Raw genomic sequence first — 27,010 nt, 5'->3', positions numbered from 1 at the left:
GAAGTACTTGTATTACATTACAATAATCCAGCGTCTTTTTTCTTTCTTTCTTGTTGGGTTTTTAGTCTAGACCTGACTTTGATTCCCAAGTACTGTGACTGTTGCCCAGACCATTCTCAATGCATTACCATTTCAATTCGTTCAATACAGTATAGATTCGCATTGTGTAGTTAATGGAGTGTCGATTGATGGCCATGTCCCGGTTCGTTGCTCTGCTTTCCCTTCTTACTGTCCAACCGCAAAGGCGCCAAATTGCCTCATCAAGCTTCGATCTCACGAAATTCAGGTCAAAAGAGATGTAAAGAACACCGAATGCGCCATTGCCTTCAGGCAAAATATCCCCCCAAGATCATAGGCGGGGAATAAGTTCCCCATGATATCTTCGCAACGTCATTCGCGGCAAAACCACCCCTGCCCCTACTAAACCCCAGACCCCGGGCATCTCAAGTATGTCGCCCTACCAATATTCAAAGCAGGATATTCCTTGCAACAATATGCCTCCCTGATCTTGTACAGTTTAAATTTGGGGGTTCTTGTATATTGCTAACAGTACATATTTGACTGTACCTCTCGCTTTGTTACATATCCCTCTTTTTTCACATACAGTTCTTCACATATTCGGTCCAGTCTTGTCCATATATTGCCTTTAACATTTTTGCCTTTGAAAGAAACCGGAAACGCAGAAGCAGTCCATATTCCACCTGCTCATGTCGGAAGATGAGGGGGCATCAACGCCGTCTTGTACCAGGTCCCTCATCTACGGGGAATGACCCGGACCCGGACCCGGACTATCATGAACATGACGACAACAGTAGTCCACCCGCCGAGGAAGGGAAGAGTTCTGGGACGTGGAAGAAGAGGGTTTCGACAGCTTGTCTGGCTTGTAAGAAATCGAAGAGGAAGGTGAGATCAATATACCATCCGACACCTACCTCTACATCAGATCGACATCTCATCTACACCCATATGATAGCACCATCCTAACTAACTAACTAATCAAGTGCTCTGGCACATCCCCCTGTGCAAACTGCCAGACCTTCAAAAGAGTCTGCATCTTCGACGAATCCCTCGATCAACGCCGCCGCGTCGCCGCAAAAAGAACGGCAGATGAACTCTCCTACCACCGCGACCTCCTCTCAGACCTCTTCAAGCTTGTCCGTGAAGCAAACGAGTCAGACGCACTGCACCTCCTAACGATCATCCGACAGAATGCCCCCGCCGATGAAATCCGCGCGTACATAAACGAAGCACTTGCATCCCTCACATCGTCAACATCAACCTCTGCAGCGCACAAACAGGAAACCGTTGCTAAGCTTGAAGATATGCGTCGGCTCGTCAATGTCGAGGGTACGGGTCCGACGTTCAGAAGAAAAGTGATGGATATACATTATCTGTGTGACTCCGCGCCTTGTGAGGTCCCTGCGGCGCCGTGGACGAGGGTTACGGCTGATGCGGATCTCGTATCGCATCTTATTTCGTTGTACTTTGCGTGGGATTGGCCGTTTACGGCGGTTTTGGACAAAGAGGTTTTTGTTAGGCACATGAGGAGGGGCGTGCTTGGGTCGGAGTTTTGTAGCCCGTTTTTGGTTAATGCGGTGCTCAGTAATGCCTGTGTAAGTTTTCTCTCCTTCTGTTTCTGATCTTTTGGTTTGCTGGTCGGAGTTGTGCTCGTCTTGGTTCAATGGCTGACTGGTTTGTTTAGTACTTCTCTGAGTTCTCCGAGGCGTATGTTGTTCCTGGTGACATCTCTTCGAAAGGGTGCGATTTCCTTGCCGAGGCCGAGAAGTTGAGGGGCGAGGAGAATTCGCAGCCCAGTTTGGCAGGTTTACAGGGGACGTTGTTGATGTATGAACGGTTTGTATTGAAAGCTTATCTCCCAGCTTGAGGCTGTTCTAACACAGAAAGATATGCACTGTCCCGTGAAGACGATCTGGGCTATATCATGCTGCACCAGGCTATCCGAATGGGCGAGGCACTGGGTCTGGTCGGCAGCACAGGACCCCAAATGGCGTCTGGGAAATTATCCCAGGACATGGACATCTCATGCAAGCGTACAGCCTGGGGTCTGTTCAACGTTGACACGTAAGTGAATTCGGCTAACACTCCCCCTTCGAACCGACATTGACATTGATACCCCCACAGAGTGGTACACACATCCTTCCTCCGGCCAAGTCTCATCGATCACGTCAACATGGCCCGGATTGACATCAACCAGTCCGAAGACCAATCCCTCTGGCAACCATATCCAACCCACCGCGACCCGCGCCCGTCATTCTTCAGTCAGTACTTTGATGAAGCATGCAACCTGTCGACGATTGCGCGCGATATCTCACGCAGCATGTTCGCAGACCACAGGAGCAACATTGCCCTCGGTCCTATCCACCACCAAAGCCGCGAGGATCTGTATGACCGTATTTGTCGCTGGCACGAGCTTCTTCCGGAGGACTTTGATGTCCGGTATAGACCAGCTCCGCATATCATCTTACTCAAGTGAGTAGAAAGCGTACCAGAATCCCGTCTTTCTTAGCGTCTCCATGCGAAAGCAAAAACACGATGCTCATCTTGAAACAGAATGCGCTACAACGCCCTCATCATAAACCTGTTCAGTTGCATCCCCAACGACAAAGTCCCCCTCATTCCTTTCGAGCCCCAAACACCTGAAAGCCCACCGCGTCACACTCCCGAGACGAAATCTAACGCGCGGGAAGTAACGCAGAGCGCTGCGCGCGACATCGCAGCCTTAACGCGTCTTCACCGACGCGAGTTCGGGGTTAGTCGTGCGCACCAGTTTGCGATGTATGCGATCAACCTTGCGCTATTTACAATGCTTGAACAAGACTCGTTCGACGTGCTAGATGAGGATTTCCTCTCTCTTGCAAGTGCATTCTCTGTCATCGCGAGTCGGTCTGCGCTGGGGAGGAACCTGTTTCATATTTTCCGGCAGTCGGTTCGGGCGAAAGCACAGGGGTATCGGATTCGAGAGGCGAGTTCTGTGCCTGATGAGTTGAAGGATTTGTTTGATGAGGCTTCGAAGGAGAGGGGGTGTAGTCGGTTTGATGAGTATGCCGATGGTCTTGAGAAGCTGAATCAGAAGGATAAGTATCATGGGATTGGAGAGAAGAAGGGGAAGGGGAAGGGGAAGGGGTTGCAGGACTATCCGGGACTTGGACTTTCGGATATGTTAGATCGGTATGAGAGTCTTAGTCTGGGGAAGGATGATGTTTTGGTGGAGAGGTATCGGCCTGTTGGAAGATGAGGGGAAAGGATGGAGATAATACAATGTATACTGCCATGGTCATTGTCGTCATCTCTTTCCAATCTCCGTCATATTTTAACAAGTCCAATTCGCCGGGATGAAGTGGCGACAAGGTTGTATGGATCAGCTCCACAGATATAGATCGTTCAGATGTATCCAGGATACTGAAGGTGACAGATGGAGACTTCAGCCGAATGAGACAGTTCCTGGCCATTGACAACAACTTTGGGGATCATCTCTGGAAGTTGATGTGTTTTACAGTTGGGAGGGGAGATGTGCTCTGACGTCAAATCGTCAGTTCGTCGACCCACCAAGTGGCGATGGCAATGCAATGTCCACGGCAATATTTCTAAAAGTGTCAAAACCAACCCACTGAAAAAGAGATCTCCAATCCTTGTTTTTCTTTTTCTTTTTTGGCGATGGGCTTGTCCAACCTTTTGGTAACTTCCCCTCCATCATCCTCTATAATTTCTTCCATGTCGATGATTTCGAACGCAAGATGGATAATTCAGAAAACCAAGATGACACGACTGTCGATGACTACGACTGGACGCCATTCAATGCTGCCTCTGTACCTCAACAGCAGTTTGCCACGCCTATCCCGTTCTCGCCAATCCTGCCTCCCGCCCAAGCTTTCTCACCGTATGTGTCCGCTCCGTCAACATCCACAGGGAGTACTGCGCCCAAGGTAGCAATACCTCGCCTAGCAAACCCCGACACTTTGCACGGGCGCCGACGGTCAGCCCGGGCCTGTGAGCCATGTCGCCAGCGAAAAATCAAATGTGATGGTGTCCGGCCGTTGTGCGGACAATGTGCATACCACCATCACTCTTGCTCCTACGAGGACGTCAAACGAGTGCGCGACCAGAAGCGACTGGGCTCCCTAGTCAAGCGAGTGGATAAATACGAAGCTCTTCTTCGAGAGCTCGAAGCCGAGGTGGATCCTCCGACCGCTCGAAGGATCAAACGAGCGCTCAAGGTAAGTCCAGTCAATGTCAGATGAAGTTCGGGTCTCACTCGAGACTCGGATCTTATGATTTGAGTCCCGAGTTCAGACTCTGACTGTCATTTGGCAAATGAAGTCCAAAAATGGGAAAACCGCTAGAAACGCTAGAAATCATGTCGACTCCGATAATTCCTCTACATCGATGGGCTCACTAGACGCTATCGACCAGGTTGACGAAGACCTCAATCGGAACGAGGAGACCCGAGCTGCGGGCTTCTTTGGGAAAAATTCGGAGGTCAATTGGATACGCAAGCTGGAGAGCGGCGTGGGGATGAAGAGTCCACAGGAAAACTGGCCAACTGCTTTCCATACTGAGAGTCATCGTGATTCGGCGGCTATGCAAAAGCAGCAACAGGCATTGGAAAAGCAAATTCCGACTTCGATGATGGATTATCATCTTGATAGCCTGGAAATTCCGTTGATTGAACCCTGCGACCCATTGGCTGTGCCCCCACGGAAATTAGCAGACCGATACTTCGATGCTTACCTGACCAACGTTCATCCGACATTCAGCGCAATTCGAAAGATGACCTTCATCTCCCAGTATCAGACATGTTTCAATAATGCATCGACGCCACCCCGGAAATGGCTGGCCATTCTGAACATGATTTTTGCTATTGGTTGTCGGTACTGTCGACTCATAGATAACCCTCAAAGCACCCGCGAGGAAGACCTGCTCTACCTGACCCGGGCGCGCCATCTTGGTCTACATGGTAATGTGCTATTCGAGCACACCGATCTCCAGCAGATTCAACTCGAACTTCTCGTGGCAGTTTACCTGCTTTGTATAGGACAGGTTAATCGGTAGGTCCCCTGTCTCCATTCCCCGAGCATCATCCTGATTTCTCCATCCACGCAGAGCATCTAAATTCTCCAATATGGCTCTCCGCTCAGCCCTATCCCTTGGCATCAACCTCCGTCTCACAGATGACCGCACCAAAGACGCTGCCAAAGAAACCCGCGGTCGTCTCTGGTGGTCTATCTACTCCCTCGAGCACCTTATCACCTCCATGACCGGCCGCGCCTCTTGCGTCGGCGAAGGTCTCTGCTCCGTGCCCGCACCCCTCCCCTACGACGAAGAAACCTTTGACCAACCCGACGCTAAGCGCCTGCTCCAAGATCCCGTTCTCCGTGAAGCCCAACTCCGCCCAACCATCTTCGAAGCCCCCCGCCAACACCACTCCCCCGCATGGGTAACCATCTGCCCACCTTGTCCATCCCTCTTCTTCTACTTCCTCTTCGACCTAACTCTCATAACCCACGCCCTCATGAACAAAGTTTACAGCATCGAAGGCCTCCGCAAAGGCTCCAGCCAAGTAGAATACCACGTCCAAAAATTCAGCCTCCAAATGGACCGCTGGCTCTCCAAACTTCCCCTTTGCTACCAATTCACCCTACCAAACGCTACCTCCTGGCATCTACACCATCTTCCACGAGACGACCTCGCCGCCCCCTTCGTCCGTGAACGTGTCTGTCTAGCAATGAACTACTACTCCGCCCGCATCACTCTCTGCAGACCCTGTCTCAGCCACATCCACCAGTCCCTGCGCCACGCCTCACCCGTTGGCGAACCAACCGCACGCGGAACACTCCGGTCCGAAATGGCTACCCATTGTCTACAAGCTTCCTGCGCGCTTATCTCCGTTCTCCCCGAAGATCCGAACATGACCTGGCTGGCCCGCGCCGCACCCTGGTGGAGTATTCTCCATTTCCTCATGCAGGCGACGACGGCTCTCCTGCTAGGTTTATCGTACTGCTCTGGCCAGAATGCGTCGACCAGCCCGGACGGCGCAAATCCACTCCTATCGCATGCTACTGCCCCGTCCATCCCGCAGGGGGGCTACCCCCCGCTGCTGGAGACGGGGTTAGGTACGGCTATTGCGGCGGCGAAGAAGGCGCTTTTTTGGCTTCATACGACTGCTTCGGTGGATCCGGCGGCGCGGAGGGCGTTTCTGCTCTGTGATGGGATTGTCAGGAAGATTGCGCTTGGGCTGGGGATTGATTTGAGTGAGTGGCCTGATAGGAGTTGTTTTGAAGGGTTGAGGGAGGAGAGGTCGATGAGATCCAGTGGAAATTGGAATGGGAGTTGCGGGGATGGTAGCGGGAGTAATGGGCTTGATAGTGGGAGTGGGATGGAGGCCTTTGAAGAGTTGGTTGATTTTGAAGGTGGTGTGTGTTAGGGTTAAGTCGAGCATGCTTCCCCCTCTTATAGCTGTTCGCTCCGATGAGAACATGACTGATCAACGAATGCCTACGTCTGTGAGGACATCACATTGCAGTATTGTGGCATGTGACGCTCCATTACCACCAGTCTGCCTGTGGTGTACATGTAGTATACAGTGACGAGCCTTTTCCCAGGCCGTACCTCTTATTCATATCCCCGAATTCCTTTGGCAGAGATGGCCTATTCTGTCTCGTTCACTGTAAACCCAACGTTGCGTGTGCCTCGTGAACGATGTCAATGAACGTGTGGCCATGAAGACAGAAGGAGGGCAACTACCTCGCAGCTTCTTACCGCCACGACAGTTGACCGCCTAACTCGCCGCTGGATTACTTCCTTGCAACGTGGGACCAGCCATACTGTACTCTTTGAGTCTGTATCAAAGACCTCGTTGCCCCACTCGTTACCCCATTATGGAAGAGATATAAGAAATGTTTATGACACCTCTGATAACTAGACTGATCAAATTGATACCAAAGCTCATACCACACAGTACACAAAGAAAAAAGAAAAAAAAAAAAAAAGAGACATGGGCCTAGGGGGGAGTCGAACCCCCGGTCTCCGTGTTCCTGTTCGTATACGTACAAGCACGGCGCGTTAACCACTGCGCCACTGGGCCAATTACTGCTATTACTCGAGCGGCTAAAAGATAACACCACTCCAATGACAAGCTGTATAGTCGTTCTATCATAGCTCTCTACATCTGGCCTCGGCATGATCATTGATCTGACCCCGTGCGAACATCCACTTGGTAAGCCTAAGCTGGAGAACCCTCATAAAAGGGCAGTATCGATAGGAAAGCCCCGCCGGAAAGGGAAGACAGGAGAACCCGGAATAAATCAAGTTAGGAACTTTTGCGGTTAGCTAAAATTAGGCAAGCAGAATGCTTGCCTTGTGGCTACAACAGTAGGGAGGGTGAATTCGGAGCCAGACACGTATGTATAAACTAACACGGATCAGCTGTATTACTTGCGCTAGTGTGGAATGGAGTATAGCGACACGGTGTGTGTCATACATCGTCCTACATGTATGCTAGAAACCCTGTGCGTGTTTGTGTTGGGCGATTGGTTGAGGGGTGAAGGGTTGATGCTCTGAGCGTTTAGACTTGGCCACGAGAGTCAAGTAAAAGAGCAAGGCTATGAGTTGCCAGTAAAACCGATGACCACTTTGGAGCTAGAAAGTTAGTCAGTCAACAATGTTTCCCGGGAAATGAAGACATAGACTAGAAATTGCCATCTTTGGAATTCATGTTGCTATGGCCCCATCAACAGGAAACGAAGCATGGGTACAATCGAAGAGTGGGGGTGTTAGACCGCTGTGATAGAACGAGAGCGACGAGACATACTTACACTGCCATAGACGAAAGGGTCCTACCGCAATAGAATTTCAAAGTTGGTTCGTGAGATGAAATCCAATTCAATCCCACCAACTGTGAACAGCGCAAAAATATAAAGCCACTCGTAGAAAGGTGCTAGAGGGTCCTCTTTTCCTAGTAAACATCTGTGGAAATTCTATGGGCCCGTTGCCATTTTCGTGCTCTGTTCAATGGACAGGAGCTAGAAGAAGTATAAACTAAGAAGGGGAGGAGCATGATAACTGGAGTTATGTGGAGTTGAAATTACCACATAAATATCAAAAGTGATTAAACCCAGTTTTGCAACAAAAGAAAGAAGTCTTACAGTTATTGTCGTACTCTGGGTTCATATCGATGTATATAGGCACTTCAGTGTAGTAGCGTATCACTTCTACCGGATTTGATCAACATCACTACCTCCTAAAACTATGTTACACTCAGACTGGATAGTAAATCAACAATTGAATTGGCAAGAGCTGATCCAACTTGTTTTAGCGGGCCCCTTCTACGGGTCAAGGACTACCTAACAACTACAGAACATCGCACGATGAAGCCTATTTTACATTTGAACAGTATTGATACAGATTGCACAATACAACAGAAAAGTGGCACGTAGATCGACCGCTTTCAAAGTGAATCGGAGTCCACCGTGGAAGAATCTAGGTCGGAATTTCAGTGGTGTGCATGTGTCAACAATCTACAAAATCGACAAGCTGAACTCTTTAAATACCCCTTTCGTTGTTAAACCTATTTATCTACTTGGCCCGGAGACATGTCGTGGACGCTACACAACTGGAATTCTATGAGACTTCTCTTTCCATTCAGCATTCTTTTATCACGGTGCTCTCGGTCACAAATTTGGAACATGGGTTATCTATTGCACTCGTCGATATCTCGTTTACTCTTTCGGAATCTCATCTTGACGAAGGTAATCGGTGTGTGCATGCTTACGTAGGGAAAGATCTGATGTGAATAGAGTGTGAACGACTGTACGCCACCTGAGCATGCAGAGCGAGGTGAAACAAGGCTAGTGGTGCACAACTGACAATCTGAGATTGGGACCGAGTATGTACTAAATTGAGAACATTAGATATGTAAGAAAAAAAAAAAGAAAGGAACACAGGCTAAGTAAACGATGGAGAGAAACAAGAAATGCCAATGACACAAAAGCGCGCAACGCCATAATAGGCCCACGAAAAGACTTCATACGAGATTTCCTGGACGTAAAACGTTCGACAAAACACACGTGACAGAGCCCAGGAATGATATGATATAGACACCGATGTTCTTTAGAATGAAGATTTCAAAATATACTGGTCAGAAGAGAACCTTCGGTCAATGAATGTGGCATTAATTGGATGAAAAACCATGTCCCTAACAATCTTCAGCACTAGGTTGGTTGCGGCTGCATCTGGACTTGGAAGGTATGCTGATGTTCATGCTGTGGTGCGGGTGGGGGAGGGGCCTGGCTCCGTTGTGGAATCGGAGGTCTGCGCTGTTGTCCTGGCATCCCGTGGACAGGGGACTCGGACGACATCGGGTGCTGCATCTGTTGTTGCATCGGTGATTGAAGATATGGCTGATGAGGAAGGGGCCGCGGCGGGTGGACAGGAGAATGGTGATGCATTTGCATGTGAGGCATGGAGAGTGGCTGGCCAGGCTGCTGGGCTAGTGATTGACTATGTGGCATATGAGAGCCAGGTTGCGAGGACATGTGTTGATTCTGTTGCTGGTGCATATGCTGGACTTGTGGCTGCCCAAGATGTTGATTTGCCTGGGCCTGTGATGCTTGATTCTGCTGGAAAATGTGGAGGTTCTGCTGTTGCGGCAGAGACTGGCCTTGAAGCATCTGCGGTGGGGTCGGGCCGGGCCGTTTATGCGCTTCTTCATCGATCGAAGAGGTTGCACGGTTCAAGACCGTCGTTGTATCTGTGCCCTCGCCCAATTGGGGGTTGGCCTCTGCTTGCGTCTGTTCTCCACTGGCGGCGGCGGCGGCGGCGGCGGCGGCTGCAGCAGCCACATCAGCCTTGCGAGGTCTCCCGCGCGGTCGGCCGGTGCCAGGTGCCTTTGGTTTGGCCGAAGCTGGCTTTCTTGGTTTGGGCGGCGGCAAAGGTTGACCCGTTGCAGCTGCCCACGCAATTTGATCAGCCTTACGAGGACGTCCACGTTTTCGTTTCAAAGGAGTCCCGTCCGGTCCCAGGATAGGCGTCCCCTTAGTTATCATGTTTGCGACGGAGCCGGGAGCAGTTGGCGTCATATTCGCAGTGAATGAAGCCTGGCCTGGCTGAGGTACTCCTGGAATAGACTCGCCATTTTGGGCAGCCTGTGCGGCCTGCGCAGCAAGCCTGGCGGCAACTTCCTCCTTCCTAGGTCTTCCCCGACGACGCTTCGCAGGCGGAGTGGCAATCTGGTCACCCCCAACTGCGGTTACGGCAGGGATCTGGCCCTGTCCATTGGCCTGGGTGGGGATGGCGCTAGGAATGGCCATGGGGGCATTTAGTTGAGGCAGAGCATGGGGCTGGGCCTGGGTTTGAACAGGCTGAGGTTGAGCCGGAGCAGCCTTTTTAGGTTTGGCTTTCTTCTTCAGTGCAGGACTTGACTCGTCAGTCTTCATCACCGGGCTTTCCGTGACCGTAGGTACAACCGGCGCAGGTGGCTGGGATGAGGGTACGCCACCCGAATGCGGTCCCTGGTAATGCTGGAATTGAGCCTGGTGCGGAGATTGCTGAAATTGCGTCTGTTGCGGCTGAGAGAATTGCGTTTGGTGTGGGGCATACTGATGTTGCGATTGAGCCTGATGTTGTTGATATTGAGATGGGTGGAACGGAGACTGGGTGTGTTGGGAAAAGGGTGACTGTTGTTGATATGGGTTGTGTGCTTGGGTTTGGTGCTGCAATTTTTGCAACCTCTGCTGCTCCAATTGCTGCTTTTGGTGCTCAAGCCGCTGCTGCTCCACCCGTTGCTGATGCTGTTTCTGTTGCTCGAGCCTCTGTTGCTCTAAGCGTTGCTGCTGCTGCTCCAGCATCTTTTGCTCATCTAACTTCTGCTGTTCCAACTCCTTCTGTTGCTCGAGCCTCTGTTGTTCTAAGCGTTGCTGCTGTTCTAAACGCTGCTGCTGTTCTAAACGCTGCTGCTGGATTTGTTTTTGCTGCTCCATCCTTTGCTGCTGGAACTGCTGCTGCTGGATCTGGTGTTGCAACTGTTGGTGTGTCTGCTGAGGTGACTGCGGTTGTGACTGCGGCTGAGTCTGTCGCTGTTGATTGATGGCGAACATAGAGGTGCTAGCCATAGACGGACTGGCCGAGGTGTGGCCATCCCTCTGTTGCATGCCTGCATGGGGTAGTCTATTCAAGACCTGCTGTGGCGAAGGGACATTCATGGGATGACCATGGGTGACACCAGCTGCGCCCGGCTGCGGCCGGAGGTGAGCCATCGGATTAAATCCACGCTGTAGGTTCTGCAGCCCCATAGGATCTGGGCCGCGAGACATCAGATCCGGGGAGCTCTGGGCCGCAAACTGCCCCGGAAATTGGCCAAAGCTACTGCTGGTAGGGTACCCACCTAATGATCCCGATGTCGGGGTCATCTTGCGCATGTCGGGAGATTGCGATGCAGTAAAGTTCTGCTGGGCTTGCCCCCGAAAAATTGGCTTGTTGCCTGGGAATGGACTGCCATGCTGTGGGAGCGTCGGCCCAGCACCTAGCAAAGGCGACTGGGCATGCTGACGTTGAGGCTGTGGACCCAATGGATGCTGGGGTTGGACAGCTTGATGTTGCTGTTGTTGAGGCTGCTGCGATTGTTGAGGGTGGTATGGGTGACCACCGTAGTTCATCATTTTGACTTGATTTTAGAAATGCGCTGGCCCTTGGCCGTAAGCGGCAGAGAATGGAGTGATCCTTTTCAACCACGAAGCATGCAAGGGCGTGAACAGTCAAAATGATCGCGAGCTAGCTTGAAAATGGAAATGTAAAATACAGAAGGGCTGTTTTAACCAATACTGTCACTGATGTCGCGCCAGCGCCGCTGATAATTCTATACGGAGAATCGCCACCCAAGTCGCGCCGAGGCCGCGTGTTTGTTGTTCCCTGGCGGCCTGAGGCAACAAGGCAACAAAGCAACCCACTGATTCCCAAGTGGGATTAGCGGCTACGGAGACCGAGGTGAGTCGGTCAGCGCAGTTTGAGAAAACGAGTCGACGGTCGCTCAAAGGGATTCAGGGGAGGGAACCAGCTGGAAGGGATCCAGAGAGGCAGCGAAGGTGATCCAAATCTATTTGCTAAAGTCCTTAACGGATGACAGGGCCCAGCAGAAGTAGATTGGAGATAAAGTGGATGACGCTGGGCTGGAATCCTCGATGGCGAGGAAAAAAAACATTAAAAAAATAAAAAATAAAATAAAAAAAAGAAATTGGGAAAAAACGAAATTTTCAGATTCTCCTCTCCGCATCACGTGATCCTCCAGCCCAGAGCATACGCAAGTCTACGGAGTACTATAAGACACTCTACCCATCTAAGTAACAGAGTTCTATTCATTTACCATCTGAATTTCTGCGGTGCTGACGGTATGGATTTCTACATTTTCATATCACTCCCCAACTCGTAAAGATTCTCCCTTACAAACCTGGTCATCTGCTTATCTTCCGCAATCCTTGCAAAGTATAGAATCACACCACTCACAAGCACTACACAAATTACGTGCGACCTAAAAATTATACAGACATCATGCTGTTTTCCCCAAAATCCTTGTCCTCCACTACCCGAAGATCTACCAAACAAGGCGAAAAAAAGCTTGAAAAGAAAACAGCCCCTTACAAAGTGCCAATATAGACGATGACCCACAATGCGACCACAAATAGGGGGCAGATCTGCAAAGAGTTAGCCGAGCACTATATTGTAGATCAAGGAGATTTGAGATCTTATCCTTCAGGGAATGCTCAAAATTTTTGATTCAAAGTCATTAATTTTTTTTTGCGACTCTAAACAAAAGTAATCGACTGTGGATGTGGCCTGTGCCCTTTACGGTTCAACACTTTGATAATCTGGCCCGAGATGATACAAGGGACGCTACACGTAAGATCACACTCCAATTGTATTTTTTTCTTCTTGCTTTATGATCAGGCTTATCACTCCACGATATGCAAGGCAAAATATACAATAGTGGCGAAAAACTATAACCAGAGATGTGGGCAAATCAATCAATAACATCGGGACTAAAATCTATGCTGGCAACAACTGAAACATGTAAGAGAGGCCTGGTGTATATAATGGAGATTTGAAGCAGTTTCTGGGCGAACTAAAACCCTGCCTGCTGTGCTGTGAGATATTCTTCCCACACTTTCTTAATGTCGTTTTGATAAATAAAATCCTTGTCTCCATAGAGGAAAGAGTCAATCTTGGCTTGCAAAAGGACATCAAAATCTTTCTCTTCTGCTTGGAGCCTTCGCGCCTTATCGCGGATTTCGTCTAGATGCTGATACCTGTGAAGGGTCGGAAAAGCATGGTCAGACACAATCCATTTGGCTCACAGTCTCAGGTCCAGACTCACATCTTAGTATAGTACGGAGACCGAATCTGGTCAAAGATTTTGAGAGCATCCCGTGCAGGACGAGAGAAAAGCTGCGTAAGTTCAAGTGCGCGGGCGAGGATCCAACCATCCTCCATGGCAAATGTCGCTCCAGAGCCAAACGCGCCTGGAACGCCGTTAGCGCTGGACCTGATAATAAGCCTAAATTGATACCACTTGGACTTACCAGAAAGAGGGTGGCTGGAATCTCCGATGAGGGCGACTTTATCCCAGTAGGTAATCTTATCCAGACGAGGACCAGCGAATGTCGCAAACTCCCTCCACTCCCCTTCAGTCACCGCGCTTATTGCGTCTCTTAGTCTTTGATCATATTTCTTTTCCACATGTTAGCAATTCGTCCCCTCTCTCAATTCTCCAAAGCTATGTCATACCTCAACACGCGACCCCACTTTCTCGTTGGTTGCAGGGATGCCCCAAAAGACCGTCTTCCCGGAGACCTCAGGCTCACGATAGGAGCGAACAGTGATTTCAAACAGCGGATCTTTGATCTCTTCCTTATCATCTACATCGGAGAGATATACATGGCCGGCTTCACCCCACCACCATGACGTTGTAGTCGTGATATCTGGGATATGAGCCAGATGAGATTTCGGAACAAGAACACGGAACGCACTGTTGCCCGTGAAGTGAAGCTGGTGTTCAGGCAACAAGGTCTTACGGACAACCTATTTCACGAATCTGCATCAGTTACAAATACTTATTCTCGCACAGGAGGGTTGACGAACAGAGTGTAGTCCATCCGCTCCGACGACAATGTCTGCGATCGCCTCTGTTTGATCCTGGAAAACCAAACGAACTCCCCGACTTGTAAGATTCTCCAAAGAAACAACCTTCTTATCAAATTGAATCAAGCCCTCGGGCACTCTCGACAAGAGAGCTGACTGCAGTCGGGTCCTGCGAGCACGGATTGCTCCGCGGGAATCTGCAGCCGAATTTTCTGGATGTTCAGTGACGTTCAAAACCTTGCCTGTATAGGCATTTCTTCGAGAGTACAAGGTCAACGATTGCGTCGGTTGGTACTGTGGCTTAAAAGGACTGCTTACCTTTGGTGTGTGTTAGATTTGGAGCCACCCTTGACTCCCTCGCTAGCTCCAAGTAAATCCAGAACTCTCCACGCATTCGTGCTCAAGCTGATGCCGGCACCGGCTTCTCGGGGCTCTGTGTTTTTCTCGTACAGAGTCACCTTCAGAAACGGTAGTTCCGAGAGAGCAATCGCCGTTCCTAATCCTCCGGGTCCGCCACCAACAATAGCAACAGATGTCAATGCCTGTCCGACCATAATTGCAAAACAGTTCCAGGTGTGAAAGTGTGAGTCTTCGAAGTCTGTCTTGCTTGTAAATCCCAAGTATTGCACCTTGTGGCCGGGAGTGGTGGGTAGATAACTACATCGCACGCCATTCTGAGCTTTGAATGTGCCATGCGCCACTAGTCTCCTACCCACCAATCCCACCACAATAAGCCAAGGAGTCAGTCGATTCAGATCACAAAACCCCGCGTGTAGACAGTCATGATTTCTGGCCTGTTGGTCGTTGATCGGGTTTATCTCCTGCCAGATAAGCCAGCAAACCAGGAGACCCGCTGTAAAGCGAGCTTTTGGTGAGTCAGGGGATTAACTTTGAAAAAAAATGTCATTTAGAAGAAGCCAATTGATCCCCTCCACTTGTTGGTTTCAAATTCTCTTCGGAGTGCAATTCTGATTGTGCCCCAGAGCAAGGCGCACCACCGGGGCCGGAATCGGATTTATGACTAACAACGGTGCCCGATGGCCACTCATAGTCCTTGTAAATTCATCGATATTATGAGGAGCGTGCTTCTAACTTTCGAGCGGAAAGAAGCGTTATTCTCGGCGTGTGCCCACGATAGCATGGTCGCTTTCCGTACAGTTTAGAGGCTATTAGTAGCGGCTGGTTGGTGGCTTCGGTGGAAGTACACGGCCGTTCTATAAGCACCGGAAGGAATTTATCGCAATCAGCTTAGTGTGTTAGAACATCAATCAAGACATATGAGAAAATTTTCACCAATAGATATTGAACCTGGATCTGAATGATGCTGTAGGCAGACTCGATAGGAGTGCGATATATCTAAATCTCTTCAAGGTTGAAGTCTAGGTTTTGTGTTATTAGAACCTATCATGGATGTCTGGTGAAGAGATAGTTGCTTCGTATAGATAATTGTAGAGCGCGATCATGTATAAGACTGCATGATTGGGATAGACCGTAACGAGGAGGAGCCGATTCAGATAACCTTAGATTGACAACAAGGTGGTAGTATTTGCCTGCTGAGCCATTCACGCTGAGATTGCTCGACCTTCTATGCTGATTTGGGACTAAGTTAACAAATGTTTCAATTCTCTCTGCGTGCGAAGTGATAACGGGCGCCATGAATATTCGAACTAGGGCTCATGTCACCCAGTAGGCAGAACCTATTGTGCATAGCCGACATTGAAAGTGAGGTGTGATTTGTCAGAAAAGTGTGGCTTTGGAGGGAAGACTCGCGAGATTATCTTGGATCAACTGATATTCGGTTGCCAATAATACACTTTTCCTGACATCTTTTTTAATAGCTCTTTATTGATTTAATTATCAGGAAAAATTCTAGGATTCACTATATAGTTTGGTCATTGTAGGTCTGCTGCCTAGGTATCTGATTCCGATCCCGATCTTAAAAAGAGTCACGTTCATGAACAAGTAAGCCACATACAGGTGGTGTCTATCTTAAAGGTTTGTTCCACACGAAAGGAGAGATAGAGCAAGAAACTAAAGAGAAGATAAGGAGCAAGAAAGACCTGCTTTCTCCTTCAACAAGGGCCTAAACCACAAGTTTAGCCTCAAGAAGGAACCAAATAAATTTTGAACAAAGGCCTTCAAAGGAGAAAAAAATTCAAAATGCTCAGTAAATGCACGTAAGGAAAACGAAGTTGGTTAAAAGAGCCATATAGTCGATTCAATTCACACAACCTACCACAGAAAGGAGACCAATGTAGCTGTACTACCACGCAAAGCCCGACCACAAAATCTCTCTCCGAGCTAAAGTCCCAAAGTTTTGTATTCCAAGATATTTGCTTTGTCTAAATCCTTCCCTGGCGTCCAAGGTAGTCATTTTGGGCAGCTGATTAACCGTCAAGTAGAGTTGTGGTGTAAGATAACATTCCGATACCTTTTTTTTCCTTCGCGGTGTTATAGATAGAAAAATATAACATGTGGCGCCAGGGATGTGAACAATCAATAGTATGGAGTAGACAACCTAGGCTTACCACTCTACCATGTTATATGCGGCGGCGGCGGCTAGAATCATGAATCAGCCTATCCATAGCATTTCGAGCGTTTGGATCTTCATAAATCCATTCAGCTGAACGATAATAATTACTGGCGATGATTAGACCCTTGCTTTGCTGTCATCTCGGGATGGCGGAAGGGGGGGGGGGGTTGAGATATGCAAGTTCAGATTCCTGAGCACTTCGTTTGTAAAACCTTGAATTAGGCGTATTTAACATGCCTGCACCCCATTTATCTCAAGTTCCAACACAGCCCTTCGTTGAGCAGCCAATCACTGAACAGCCATGTATGTGCTGGAATGATGATAGCTCAAGTGTAACATAAGAAGTCAATTAAAACAACTCTGCTATTGTCAACGGAACCACGAGACCAAGAAAGGTCAACGGGTGGGTGCGTAAGTATCACATAGTGATATTTAAGAGGAATGTAAGTGCACCATCGGCATCGACCACGTAGTACACCGCGTCTTAGGGGACGGGATATAAGAGTGCGTGATGTAGAAGCATAATCTGTCTTTAAAAAAGACAACCCCCCCCTCTTGTCGTCAACAACACCCACTGGTCTTCAAATCACTACTTCAGTCTGCTACCTAATATGCCAGAGTCCCAAGCCAATCCCACCGGCTCCGATGAGCCCAGCAAAGTCCCGTTTGGAAAATGGGACTCGTTTTCTTGGGAGGAATTTCCGGAATGGGAGGGTACCAAAGCCATCATATTCCGCTCACTGGATGGCAGGTGCGTTGCTGGCGCTTTCCGCGAGTCTGCAACAGCCACTATGACATACCCCTGTGACGAATTTAGTTATGTGACAGCGGGGTGGATCAAGGCGCATGTTCATGGTGGAGAAACATTCACCCTCAAAGTTGGAGACTGTGTCTACTTTACCAAGGGTCAGATGGTGGACTTTGAGTGCAGCGAGGACTATGCAAATGTATCTGTGTTCTTCGGAACTGAGCCTATTACTCTCGTTTGAGCTTAGTGCTGGGCCAATCACCAGGGGAACAGAGAAGTGATTTGAGTGGGAGTGTGTATTAGCGGCGAATGGAATCGGAACCGATGAAGTGTATTTCTATTCCTTTTGGCCGTTGCCGCTTTGTGCTATCCTTCAACTAAAGCCTGGTGATGGTTCCCTTGGCCCTTGCAGTTTTGAATAGTGGAATATAGGACGATTGAAGTCTAGGTTGACAAATCCTACTTAACGTATTATCTGCGAATAGTTGATTACGAGCAAAATTCTTACTGAGGATCTTGAGATTCAGAAGATGCGATTGAGTCTCCAAGAGTTGAAGAGATAATGATGTACTTGACTATGGACAAACCGTGTCGGACAGTCCTGTCTCATTTTTGTACAGTATGCAATCATCTAGCCTCAGGCCAACAACACAAAATCATGCCATGTGAGCATGCAAGTACCTAAATATCTACAAGCATTAAACGGATTGTGAAGATGTTAATAATCCCATGAGAGATTGCAAACCATCAGAAGTCTTGTCATGGCAGCCTTTGCCAGATGGGACAAGATCCTTCCGACAAGCTGATAGGTTTGTGCCGGCTTTATACCTTACGTATATGACTGATAACTCCAACTTTCATCTAGTTAATTAAGCACGTAAATCTATCTATACCATCTTATTCACTGCCCACACGGATGAGGTGGGGCCGTTTAATGCAGTTCATGAGTTTTGTGACTGGCATACATATCTCTATCGCAAACGTATGCCTTATCCACACTTTGTCCCAATACAACCCTTTGGCATGACCTGTCCAATGATAGTACTTGCAAGTTCACTCAAAGTGACCTTCACTGGAGCAATATTATCATTACGTCCTACAAACCACATCGCATCCTGGCGACCTTTGACTAGGAACAGTCTAGGTGGCTGCCTAGATACTAGGAGGCCTACCAGAAGCAGTGGACTTTCAGTGACAAAGAATGGCCGGATCATCTACCATTGATTTTTCACAAGTACGATAGTACTATGGAAGTATGGCAGTAGTATAATGGTGTCTTTGGGATGTTAAATATGAGTGAACCACACAAACTCGAGTTCTTTCTTCGGCATGCACGCCTGGAAGATTGAAAGGAAGTCCAGCAAATCTTTAGATACAGTCTCGTTACAGATTCGAGCTCTCCAGACAGCTTCTCGAAGTCATCACCCTAATAAAATTTGCTCATCAAACCAGGGGTCATCCAAAGCTTGTTTTGCTGACGCTCTTGCTGACAGTTCAAACCGCAATAGCTTTCCAATGATTCGCCCTAGGCTTACGATATCCTCTCTGGTGAGGTCAAGACTCTGCGGACTACCGAAGTACAATTCTTCTAGCCATTCCTGCAAAGTGGGCGCAGGGTTGTCTGTGAGTTCGTCGTTATCTCCGTTCATCTTGTCCCATATCTCATGCCATCTGTTAGGCAGGTCATCACTTGCCATCTCTTGCATCTGACCAACAAGGAGTGTAGGCGTTATCATGAAGGTGTCAAAAGTTGGTTGGCCAACGAAAACTTCAAAGAGCTATCACACCTATCAGATAACTATGTTATGGGGTTTAACGTCGAAATTCTTCACCTACCATGCATCCTTAGCTCCATAAATCAACACGATCGTCAATTTGATCTTGAAAGATAACCTTAGGTGCGACAGGTAGAGGTGTTTGTAGGGTTCGAGGAACTTGAGAATGTGAAAATGACTCGCCGAAGTCGAGTATCTTGATCGACTGGGCTGAGTTCTATATATGCTTCCGATGCGAGGTAGGCCTTACGATGTACTTAGGTAAACCAGGATCTAGGTCTTTCCCGTCACTCCTTTGGATCTAGCCAATTTCTGGTTTTCCTAGAGTCTCGGTGAATTTCTCTTTAGTCACCTTGTCTATCCGAGGTATAGTGAAGGCCAAATTGCGGGTATGTAGATCTGCATTATGTTAGAATAGTTCAAACCAATCCTAATAGAATGGCCTACCTCTATGTGCTATCTCTTGTTGGTGCAAGCTATTGATTCCGACTAGGCTTTGCTTGGCAATGACTTTGGCAAGCTTTCTAGGGAGTCTCCTACCGGAAAAGTGTGTATCAATTGTGTCTGGAATGTTAGATCCCATAAGTTTATATACCAGGCAATTATAAGATCCATTTGGGCCCTTGAGGTTAAAAGTGTCAAAAAGGCGCACCGAATGTTCGAGATAAGGGTGACGAGATGCCAATTTGTTCAGATTTGGAAGCTCGTGTCTCCCCACCATGGCTTTCTGCAACACAAATTTTAACAGTAATATACGTATCATTCCTGCAGAGAGTCTTTTCCGTTAGCTAGAACTACTATGAGTCTCCCAATTTTGTACAACCTTTGATCTCTCGCCGCCCACACCGTCGAGTAACCTCCCCATCCTAGCTTATGTAGCATCTTGTACCTTCCGAACTTTAAGCATTACCCCAAATTAACGGGGTGGTAGCCGCCTTGGCGGTAGTGATGAAGTGGTTCTGCATCAAGGGGGGAAAAGTAACTGGGCTGGTGAATCTGACTCTTGTCTGGGTGGGTAGATATGGATTTGGAGAAAAGGCGAAGTCGTGAGACCCTCTTCAAGTGGACAGTACGTCTCGATAGTAACCAAGCAACTGCCATATAGGTTTGTCAAACAACATCAAGAGGCCTAGATTGCCATGGGATGTAAACAAAAGCCAATCACATGATCTTCACAAGCGGTAAATCATGAACCAGCACATGACAGATGTCATTTACCCAGGCATCCCCCCTGTCTGCTATTTTGATCTCCATGCCATACCACGTTCAAGAGTAGTCAACCCTGTTGACAGTTAGCTAAAACTCTCAACACTCGACCGAGCAGTCCGATTTGCTCTTGCCAAGACTACGACTAAGACAGTTGGCATTTTTGCCGGTTTTGATGACTTCGCTGTCTTGGCATTGTTGGTTAGGACTTTGATGATAAGTACTCTGGGATGCCTGAAGCCTTTGAAGGTCGGGAAGGCGCGGCCTTTTTTTTTACCATTATACTATTGAGGTTCAACTGGGGTGTTACGCTGTTGTTCGGGCGCTTCAGGGCAAGAAGTGCACTGTCTGCAGCACTGGGTCGTGTGTGATCTTTTGACTCTCCGAAACAAAACCAATTGTATAGCCTCCCTTGGAAAATATTTGTCCTGGGTGATACGTCAACTACGGAAGGAGTTGGTGATTTTTGTCAATGCCGATTCAATTGAAAGTTTTACCTCACTGGGGCGAATACTTTTAGGTGACCTCATAATTCTTGGGCGGCAGTTGATCAAATCTAGCTTCAAGCTAGTGTATGTGTTTATTTCTGTTTCTCTCCCTCTACCTCTGCATTTGCAATCGCACCGGGAGAAGCTGGCATGAGTGCACCTGGAGGTGGCTGGTTCTTTCCTTTGAACTCATCGCACATTTTCTCGAAGGTCACCCACTCCACTCCCTCGTGGCTGTTAATATATTCAATAAGTCTGCATCCAGGACATTAACAACACAATCATCTCTGATAGTATGAATTTGAACATACCTTTCGTGCATGAGTAACACATGAGGCCGACCAGAAACATCAGGATGAATTGTCATAGGGAAAACAAACTCATCGTACTCTCGATAGAAATAGTCAAAGTGATCCTGTATTAAGCAATCGTGTCAGTTCAATCTCCTCGTACTCTTGTACACAATTAAAAATACTCACCTTCCAAATATCCTCAACATCCCGCGGATTTACCCATCCATGACTATTCGCTGAATTCTTGATAAACATCATCGGTGGCAAATCATCAATATACCAACTACCTGGAATCTCCACAAGACCCGTTGAATTACCCTTGATCAGAGGCTTCATCCAAGTCTCGGCCTTTTGCTTGTAGTCAATCTTTGTCCACGTATCTCCAGTCCGCAGCCAGTACATTTGGCAATCCTCATGGGACATGGAATGATCATATTCAATCCCATAAGCGAGCAAGAGCTCAACCATTTCTGCACTGGCCTCCCACCACGGCGCGACAATTCCGCGCGGTGGCTTTCCGCAAAAGTCCGTCAACATCTTGTATGTCTTGTCGAGGATATCGCGTTGTTGCTCAGTGGACAAGTCGCAGGGATTCTCGTGCGAGTAGCCGTGTAACCCGATCTCATGGCCGGCATCCCTGACCATTGCGCATTCTTCAGGGAAGGTGTCCAGCGTGTGTCCTGGGATGAACCATGTTGCTTTGATGTTGTACTTTTCGAATAGTTTTAGCACGCGGGGTGTGCCGACGTGTCCTGCCCAGAGACCTTTGGGCGATTGTGTTAGTGTGCTAACAGTCATTTCTGAGAAACATCTGGCCCACCTCGACTGATGTCGTTTACGCTGTCCTCTCCTCCGTATGAGCCTAGCCAGCCGGCTACTGCGTCAATGTCAACACCGTAACCGACAAGAACGCGCTTTTTGCCCATGATGATTGTGATTCGAGGTGTTTCTGGTGACGGGGAAGCTTGAAGTCTAGTCTAAGAGAAAACAAAATTCTTTCATTTGAAATGGATTGGAACTAAGTGTAGGAGGGGTACTGTTGACCTAAATATAGTCCCCCTCTATGGGTACCCCCAACAATGTACCGCGACAGACAAAGGTGGGGGGATCCCTAAACAAGTTGGATGGCAGATTCTGGAAATGGAGATAGGAAAGCTCCTGTTAGTAAAAGATATAAACATTTGTCCTAGTCATGACTGAACCTAATTGCCCCTATTCGAGGCAGTTTCTTTTAGCTCGTGGTTTTGTTACTGTCTGGATGATTCATTCATATTTTGCAGTCTTGCTGAGTGGAATAGAGCACATTAAACACAGGAGCTACAGCTGGGAACTAAATAAAGATCTGTTATGGATACTCCAATAGGGAGTTGCAAACGAAGGAAGAGTTGGGAGAGAGCCGTGCTTTCTGGCCTTGGTACTTCAGGCATAAAAGTTGGCCCAAGGCTAGAACAGATGTTTACGAAAGTAGTCGCAATGGGTGAGACATCAATGGTTTTAGTGATAAATGAGCCTACTGTATAAAATCATGGCTTTTGTGTATTTCCAAGCTAACTCTCCACAATTGGGCAGTCATTCCAGTCCTTCAGAGTTTCCCTTTCATCAAACCCAAACGTCTGTCTGCCAGATACGAAGATCCTCCATAGATTTGTTGTTGCAAAATCGCCGTGTTAATCTAGGAGTTGAGTGTCAGGAAAGTAGCACACCAAAGAACAGCAAGGGGTACATGCATGTTGAAGGCCAAGGTCGTCAACTGCCTCCGCACCAAGGAGGCGCATGCACGTTTTCATCTCTTCTGACAGAATTAGGGAGTGGACATTCTTAGATTAGCAACGGCATCATAATCGATGTTTTGAAGGAGAACCAACTTTTCAATGTTCGTTCAACACCCTCGACTCCACCAGCAGCGAGACCCCAGAGAGCCGGTCTTCCTACCCCAACAGCTTTCGCCCCAAGACATAGCGCCTTGACGGCATCTGTACCGCGACGAATGCCACCATCTACCCAAATCTCAACCTTGTCAAACACATCCGGGCAATATTTTCGAAGTTCAAGGAGAGTGTGTACTGCAGGAGGGGCTGTGTCAAGCGATCTCCCACCATGGTTGGACAGAACAATCCCCTGCATCAAAGGCGCATAATGAGCGGCCAGAACTGCATCTTCGTGTGTCTGTATTCCCTTGAGGACAATTGGCTTGGTTGTTTGCCGAGATAACCAGTGAAGAGTATCCGCCCAAGTGAGCGATGGACCCGTCCCAGCAAAGAGCTGGGTGCTGACACTTGCTGTTTTATTGGCTTGAATGTGGATCCGCTCATCGTCCTCTCGCTTACCTGACACTGGTGCGTCGAGTGTTAACACGATAAACTTGATTTGAGCCAGCCGATTAACACGTGCCAACATGCTTTCACTCAACGGCCTATCCAACTGGACATAAAGCTGCCATCCAAATATCTGTGTTGACGGCGCGTTGGCGACAATCTCCTCCGGAGAGAGTGAGGAGTTATTTGCAATGATTTGGAGGCCCCCGAATGATCGACAACCTTCCGCAATGCCCTTTTCTCCTGCGGGGTGTCTTAAACGCGCCATTGCAGTTGGAATGACGAAGATCGGTAAACCAACGCTGTGGCCTAGAAGGCTGGTTTCCAATTTGCACGTGCGGCAGTCGACAAACACCCGTGGTCGAAACAGGATTGAACGGTAAGCTAGTGTGTTGAGGTGCTTTGATATCTAGTCATCGGCAGCGGAAACATAGTAGCCCCATGCCTTTTTGCTAAGGATTTTTGCGGCGGCCGATTCTATCTCATCTAGGTTCAGCCATGTGCTCGGTGGTGCTTGGATGATCGTTTCGGCAGCAGAATCTGGGATTCGACGCTCTCGTGGCTCGACCGTGCCCAGGAATGACCGCTCGATATTTTCCAGGGTTTCGTGAGGATGGATCATGTCGAACTCCTTGGTGGCATCCCGTCCTCCCCAGCGTAGGATTGCCTGTGATCCGCCAGGATGACTTCCAAGGATGCCTGTAACCTCCTAGAAGTTAACTACTTATGATTTCTGTATATAAATAGCTGTGCTATCAATTACCACAGAAAAATTTGGCCTAGGAAAGGATCAGAGCCCTTATCTTACAATTCAGATATGAGCACCCCCAATTTTGACCAGTTTGCACATTGCAGTGGATAATTTGAATCCTTCCATAAGAAATTTCGTAGTTTAATGATTTCGTTTATTTAAAGATCCGCATGCTTTCGAACATCTCGATTGGGTGATCAACTTGACGGGGCACTTGGGATATACGAGCGTAGAGGATTTGTTGCCCAGTAAGACCGTGTCACTTCGGATTTAATGGGAAAATGCATTGATAACTTAATCTGACCACAAGCAAGTCATTTGTCGAATAACTAGCTTTCTCACTGAGACCCTATGGAGGTATACCAAAATGCTATACATCATCTAGGCCTCTCTGTCACTCACTCAATCACAGCGCATCGTGTCCATGGGTCTCGAAGGGCAATCCTACACACAACACGCCAACAACAATCCACAATGCCGCACTAGCATAGATTGGCGCAGTTGTAAAACCAGTCTGGGATGAGATAATACTAGCAACGAGTCCTCCAAATCGAAGCAGGGCAGCCGCTGTTCCAGAGCCAGTGCCACGATGAGGAGCCGGGAATGATTCTGGAGTGAACGCGTACATGATAGCGTACTCTGTAGGATCAATAAGCTATGAAATTAATCATTGGACGTGATCTAATCTCACCGAAATTAGCCAGAAGGCTGGTAACGCAGGAAAATGCCAAGTCGGCCGATGAAGTATTGACACCGACGTATGCGAATAGGAATACGCCTGTGACAACAGCTGAAATTCCCATCATCCATCTTCTGCCCATGCGGGTGTTTACCGATACTGCGGCGGACAGGGGTCCAACTATTCCAACAGCCGATGTGATGCAGTAGTTTCGATATGTTAGAGAGAGAGAAGATTTTTCTGTGAATTTGGTTGCCAGGTAGGAGGGCAAGAAGGCAAAGAACAGCGGGTAGGCAATTCCTGAATGTGAGGGTAAGTAGGGATATAATAGTAATTTTTTTAAAAACAACACCCCCTGACTCACCCACTGTCAACCAGATAGCCCAGATAATCAATGTCTGTCTTCCAAGTTTTCGAGTTGCGAATAGCGCGCTGTAGTGCTTCCCTCGGAAGGCTTGAAGGTTCTCCGTCACGATGTCTTTTTTCGACATTTGGTTGGACTCTCTTTCTTCGCCAAGTATGTTTCCAAAGCGAGCATCGATTGCATGAAGCAATTCAAGCGTCAGGGGTTCTGGTTTTCCATTTTGTTTGGCAATGTAATTTATGGCGTTGACCGCGTCCTGGTCTCTTCCTTGGGAGAGGAGATATCTGGGGGTTTCAGGGAGTTTGAAAACAAAAATGCGAACGAAGGTAAAGATAAGGGCTAAAACACCTAGAGTGATGAGGGTATATCTCCTAGTGATTGAGTATTAGCGATGAAATATGTTGTGAATCTTGTGACTCTTACCATCCCATGTTCTGGCTTCGGGGGCAGGTCTCTGGGGTGGCATCGGTTGCACAACTGAAGTGTGCTAAGAAAGCCCAAGAAACCAGGGAAACAACTAGTTGGCTCAGATTCCACCATGCTGAGAGAGCCGTGAGAAGATACTGATGACTGGGAGGATTTGGGTCAGCAACGATCACCATCAATGTCGCCAACTACCTGTTTTCTCACCTTCCTGGCACAAATTCTAGGAATATCATAGAATCAACAGGCACATTTTCACCAGCAGCAGTTCCAATTACAGCCCATAGTGCACTGAATGCGATGAAATTCATCGATCCAGCGGCGGCACATAGGAAGATGCCAGCAATGAGCAGCGTAGAATTGAATGCTGGCTTGCGTCCGATGAGATCGCTAGACAGACCCCAAAATGAGGCACCCAGAATGAGCCCAATGTAGTAGGCAACTGAACTGTAGCTGACTTGCACAATTCCGGAAAACTCTTGCTTGATAGGGGGTTGAACACTGCCTATGCCTTGCGAGGCAAACTATTTGAAATCGATGTCAGGAAAAGGGAGTGTCAGAAGAATAGGAGAGCATTTGCAGACATTGTCGACTATCCATCCAAAACCTGTAACAACGAAGAGTTTCCATTGAAACCTAGTAGTGTCAATATCTCCATTCCTTAAAGCTGTTGGATCTGAGAGGTGTCAATACCAGCCCATGCCAATCTCCTCCATGCATTTTCCAACTAGCTCAGACTTCAAGCGGTATGCCTTGGTAGTCGAGGATCCGTAAAAAATTTCAAGCTCATAATCATCAATAGTCGTCAATTTAGCAACTTCATAGTCCGGACTGCTGCTCTCCCCTGGCTGGCTCTGCTTTTTTTCAACTTGAATTTCGTCCATCTTACAATTGGTAGTTTGGCGAGAAATTGCTTACTCTCATTTCAGGCAGATCAGTGCCACTTGTTCTTCTCTTTTAGGGCTACTATGTACCTCCTAATCTGATAATCCTGCCTGATAGTCCGCATACTCCATCTTGATACGGCGACCAAGAGTGGAGAGAACGCGATGTGCTATCCCACTCTTGGGATAGATGCCTTGGACATGTGATATCACAACAGCTTATACCGGGCCAATACTTATCTTACTTTGTGGCGTTACTGCACTTGTTGCTTGTCGACCAATTAAGCCACCCATCCAGGGATGGTTGTTGAGTCATCTTACCTGTCGTGTGCTATACGGAGTAGGAAATTCTAACTTTGCATAGAGAAAATTCTTGATCTCTTGCGCAGTTTCAATTTCGTTGGCA

General features: G+C 48.1%; 10 protein-coding genes and 1 non-coding gene across 11 annotated transcripts; 2 read left to right on the top strand and 9 right to left on the bottom strand.

Annotated features, from left to right (window-relative positions):
* Positions 1-717: 717 nt before the first annotated feature.
* Pdw03_7664 (C6 transcription factor, putative) lies at positions 718-6,442 on the top strand (the record flags this gene model as incomplete). Its single annotated transcript, XM_066101734.1, has 10 exons — positions 718-903; positions 1,002-1,613; positions 1,703-1,854; positions 1,906-2,082; positions 2,143-2,490; positions 2,572-3,234; positions 3,638-3,696; positions 3,769-4,235; positions 4,312-5,066; positions 5,122-6,442. 10 exons carry the CDS (start codon positions 718-720, stop codon positions 6,440-6,442), a joined length of 4,740 nt encoding a protein of 1,579 aa, XP_065956817.1.
* A 572-nt stretch (positions 6,443-7,014) lies between these two features.
* Pdw03_tRNA101 lies at positions 7,015-7,102 on the bottom strand. The gene has a single exon. It is a non-coding gene; the product is annotated as a tRNA-Thr (tRNA).
* A 2,125-nt stretch (positions 7,103-9,227) lies between these two features.
* Pdw03_7663 (A.T hook-like) lies at positions 9,228-11,672 on the bottom strand (the record flags this gene model as incomplete). Its single annotated transcript, XM_014677326.1, has 1 exon — positions 9,228-11,672. One exon carries the CDS (start codon positions 11,670-11,672, stop codon positions 9,228-9,230), a length of 2,445 nt encoding a protein of 814 aa, XP_014532812.1.
* A 1,457-nt stretch (positions 11,673-13,129) lies between these two features.
* Pdw03_7662 (FAD-binding monooxygenase, putative) lies at positions 13,130-14,699 on the bottom strand (the record flags this gene model as incomplete). Its single annotated transcript, XM_014677325.1, has 6 exons — positions 13,130-13,313; positions 13,382-13,526; positions 13,587-13,734; positions 13,792-14,085; positions 14,146-14,401; positions 14,464-14,699. 6 exons carry the CDS (start codon positions 14,697-14,699, stop codon positions 13,130-13,132), a joined length of 1,263 nt encoding a protein of 420 aa, XP_014532811.1.
* A 2,590-nt stretch (positions 14,700-17,289) lies between these two features.
* On the top strand, positions 17,290-17,667 carry Pdw03_7661 (Cupin, RmlC-type; the record flags this gene model as incomplete). The annotated part of the gene is made up of 1 exon (XM_066101733.1): positions 17,290-17,667. One exon carries the CDS (start codon positions 17,290-17,292, stop codon positions 17,665-17,667), a length of 378 nt encoding a protein of 125 aa, XP_065956816.1.
* A 1,185-nt stretch (positions 17,668-18,852) lies between these two features.
* On the bottom strand, positions 18,853-19,265 carry Pdw03_7660 (Protein kinase; the record flags this gene model as incomplete). The annotated part of the gene is made up of 3 exons (XM_066101732.1): positions 18,853-18,912; positions 18,962-19,204; positions 19,263-19,265. 3 exons carry the CDS (start codon positions 19,263-19,265, stop codon positions 18,853-18,855), a joined length of 306 nt encoding a protein of 101 aa, XP_065956815.1.
* Positions 19,266-19,502: 237 nt separating this feature from the next.
* Pdw03_7659 (CMGC/SRPK protein kinase) lies at positions 19,503-20,083 on the bottom strand (the record flags this gene model as incomplete). Its single annotated transcript, XM_066101731.1, has 4 exons — positions 19,503-19,600; positions 19,649-19,765; positions 19,854-19,966; positions 20,025-20,083. 4 exons carry the CDS (start codon positions 20,081-20,083, stop codon positions 19,503-19,505), a joined length of 387 nt encoding a protein of 128 aa, XP_065956814.1.
* Positions 20,084-20,987: 904 nt separating this feature from the next.
* Positions 20,988-22,114, bottom strand: Pdw03_7658 (Glycoside hydrolase/deacetylase, beta/alpha-barrel; the record flags this gene model as incomplete). Its single annotated transcript, XM_066101730.1, has 4 exons — positions 20,988-21,150; positions 21,207-21,310; positions 21,375-21,952; positions 22,009-22,114. The coding sequence occupies 4 exons, from the start codon at positions 22,112-22,114 to the stop codon at positions 20,988-20,990; spliced, it is 951 nt and encodes a 316-aa protein (XP_065956813.1).
* An 892-nt stretch (positions 22,115-23,006) lies between these two features.
* Pdw03_7657 ((S)-2-hydroxy-acid oxidase, putative) lies at positions 23,007-23,771 on the bottom strand (the record flags this gene model as incomplete). The annotated part of the gene is made up of 1 exon (XM_014677321.1): positions 23,007-23,771. The coding sequence occupies one exon, from the start codon at positions 23,769-23,771 to the stop codon at positions 23,007-23,009; it is 765 nt and encodes a 254-aa protein (XP_014532807.1).
* A 141-nt stretch (positions 23,772-23,912) lies between these two features.
* Pdw03_7656 (FMN-dependent dehydrogenase) lies at positions 23,913-24,125 on the bottom strand (the record flags this gene model as incomplete). Its single annotated transcript, XM_066101729.1, has 1 exon — positions 23,913-24,125. One exon carries the CDS (start codon positions 24,123-24,125, stop codon positions 23,913-23,915), a length of 213 nt encoding a protein of 70 aa, XP_065956812.1.
* A 535-nt stretch (positions 24,126-24,660) lies between these two features.
* Positions 24,661-26,604, bottom strand: Pdw03_7655 (Sucrose/H+ symporter, plant; the record flags this gene model as incomplete). The annotated part of the gene is made up of 7 exons (XM_066101728.1): positions 24,661-24,893; positions 24,946-25,233; positions 25,298-25,668; positions 25,721-25,867; positions 25,928-26,244; positions 26,305-26,356; positions 26,414-26,604. 7 exons carry the CDS (start codon positions 26,602-26,604, stop codon positions 24,661-24,663), a joined length of 1,599 nt encoding a protein of 532 aa, XP_065956811.1.
* Positions 26,605-27,010: the final 406 nt, after the last annotated feature.

This window comes from Penicillium digitatum, chromosome 3 (assembly GCF_016767815.1).
Source record: "Penicillium digitatum chromosome 3, complete sequence".
NCBI classification, from domain to species: Eukaryota; Fungi; Ascomycota; class Eurotiomycetes; order Eurotiales; family Aspergillaceae; genus Penicillium; species Penicillium digitatum.
Note: the sequence above shows the minus strand (reverse complement) of the source record. Positions and strands in the feature narration are given on the sequence as shown.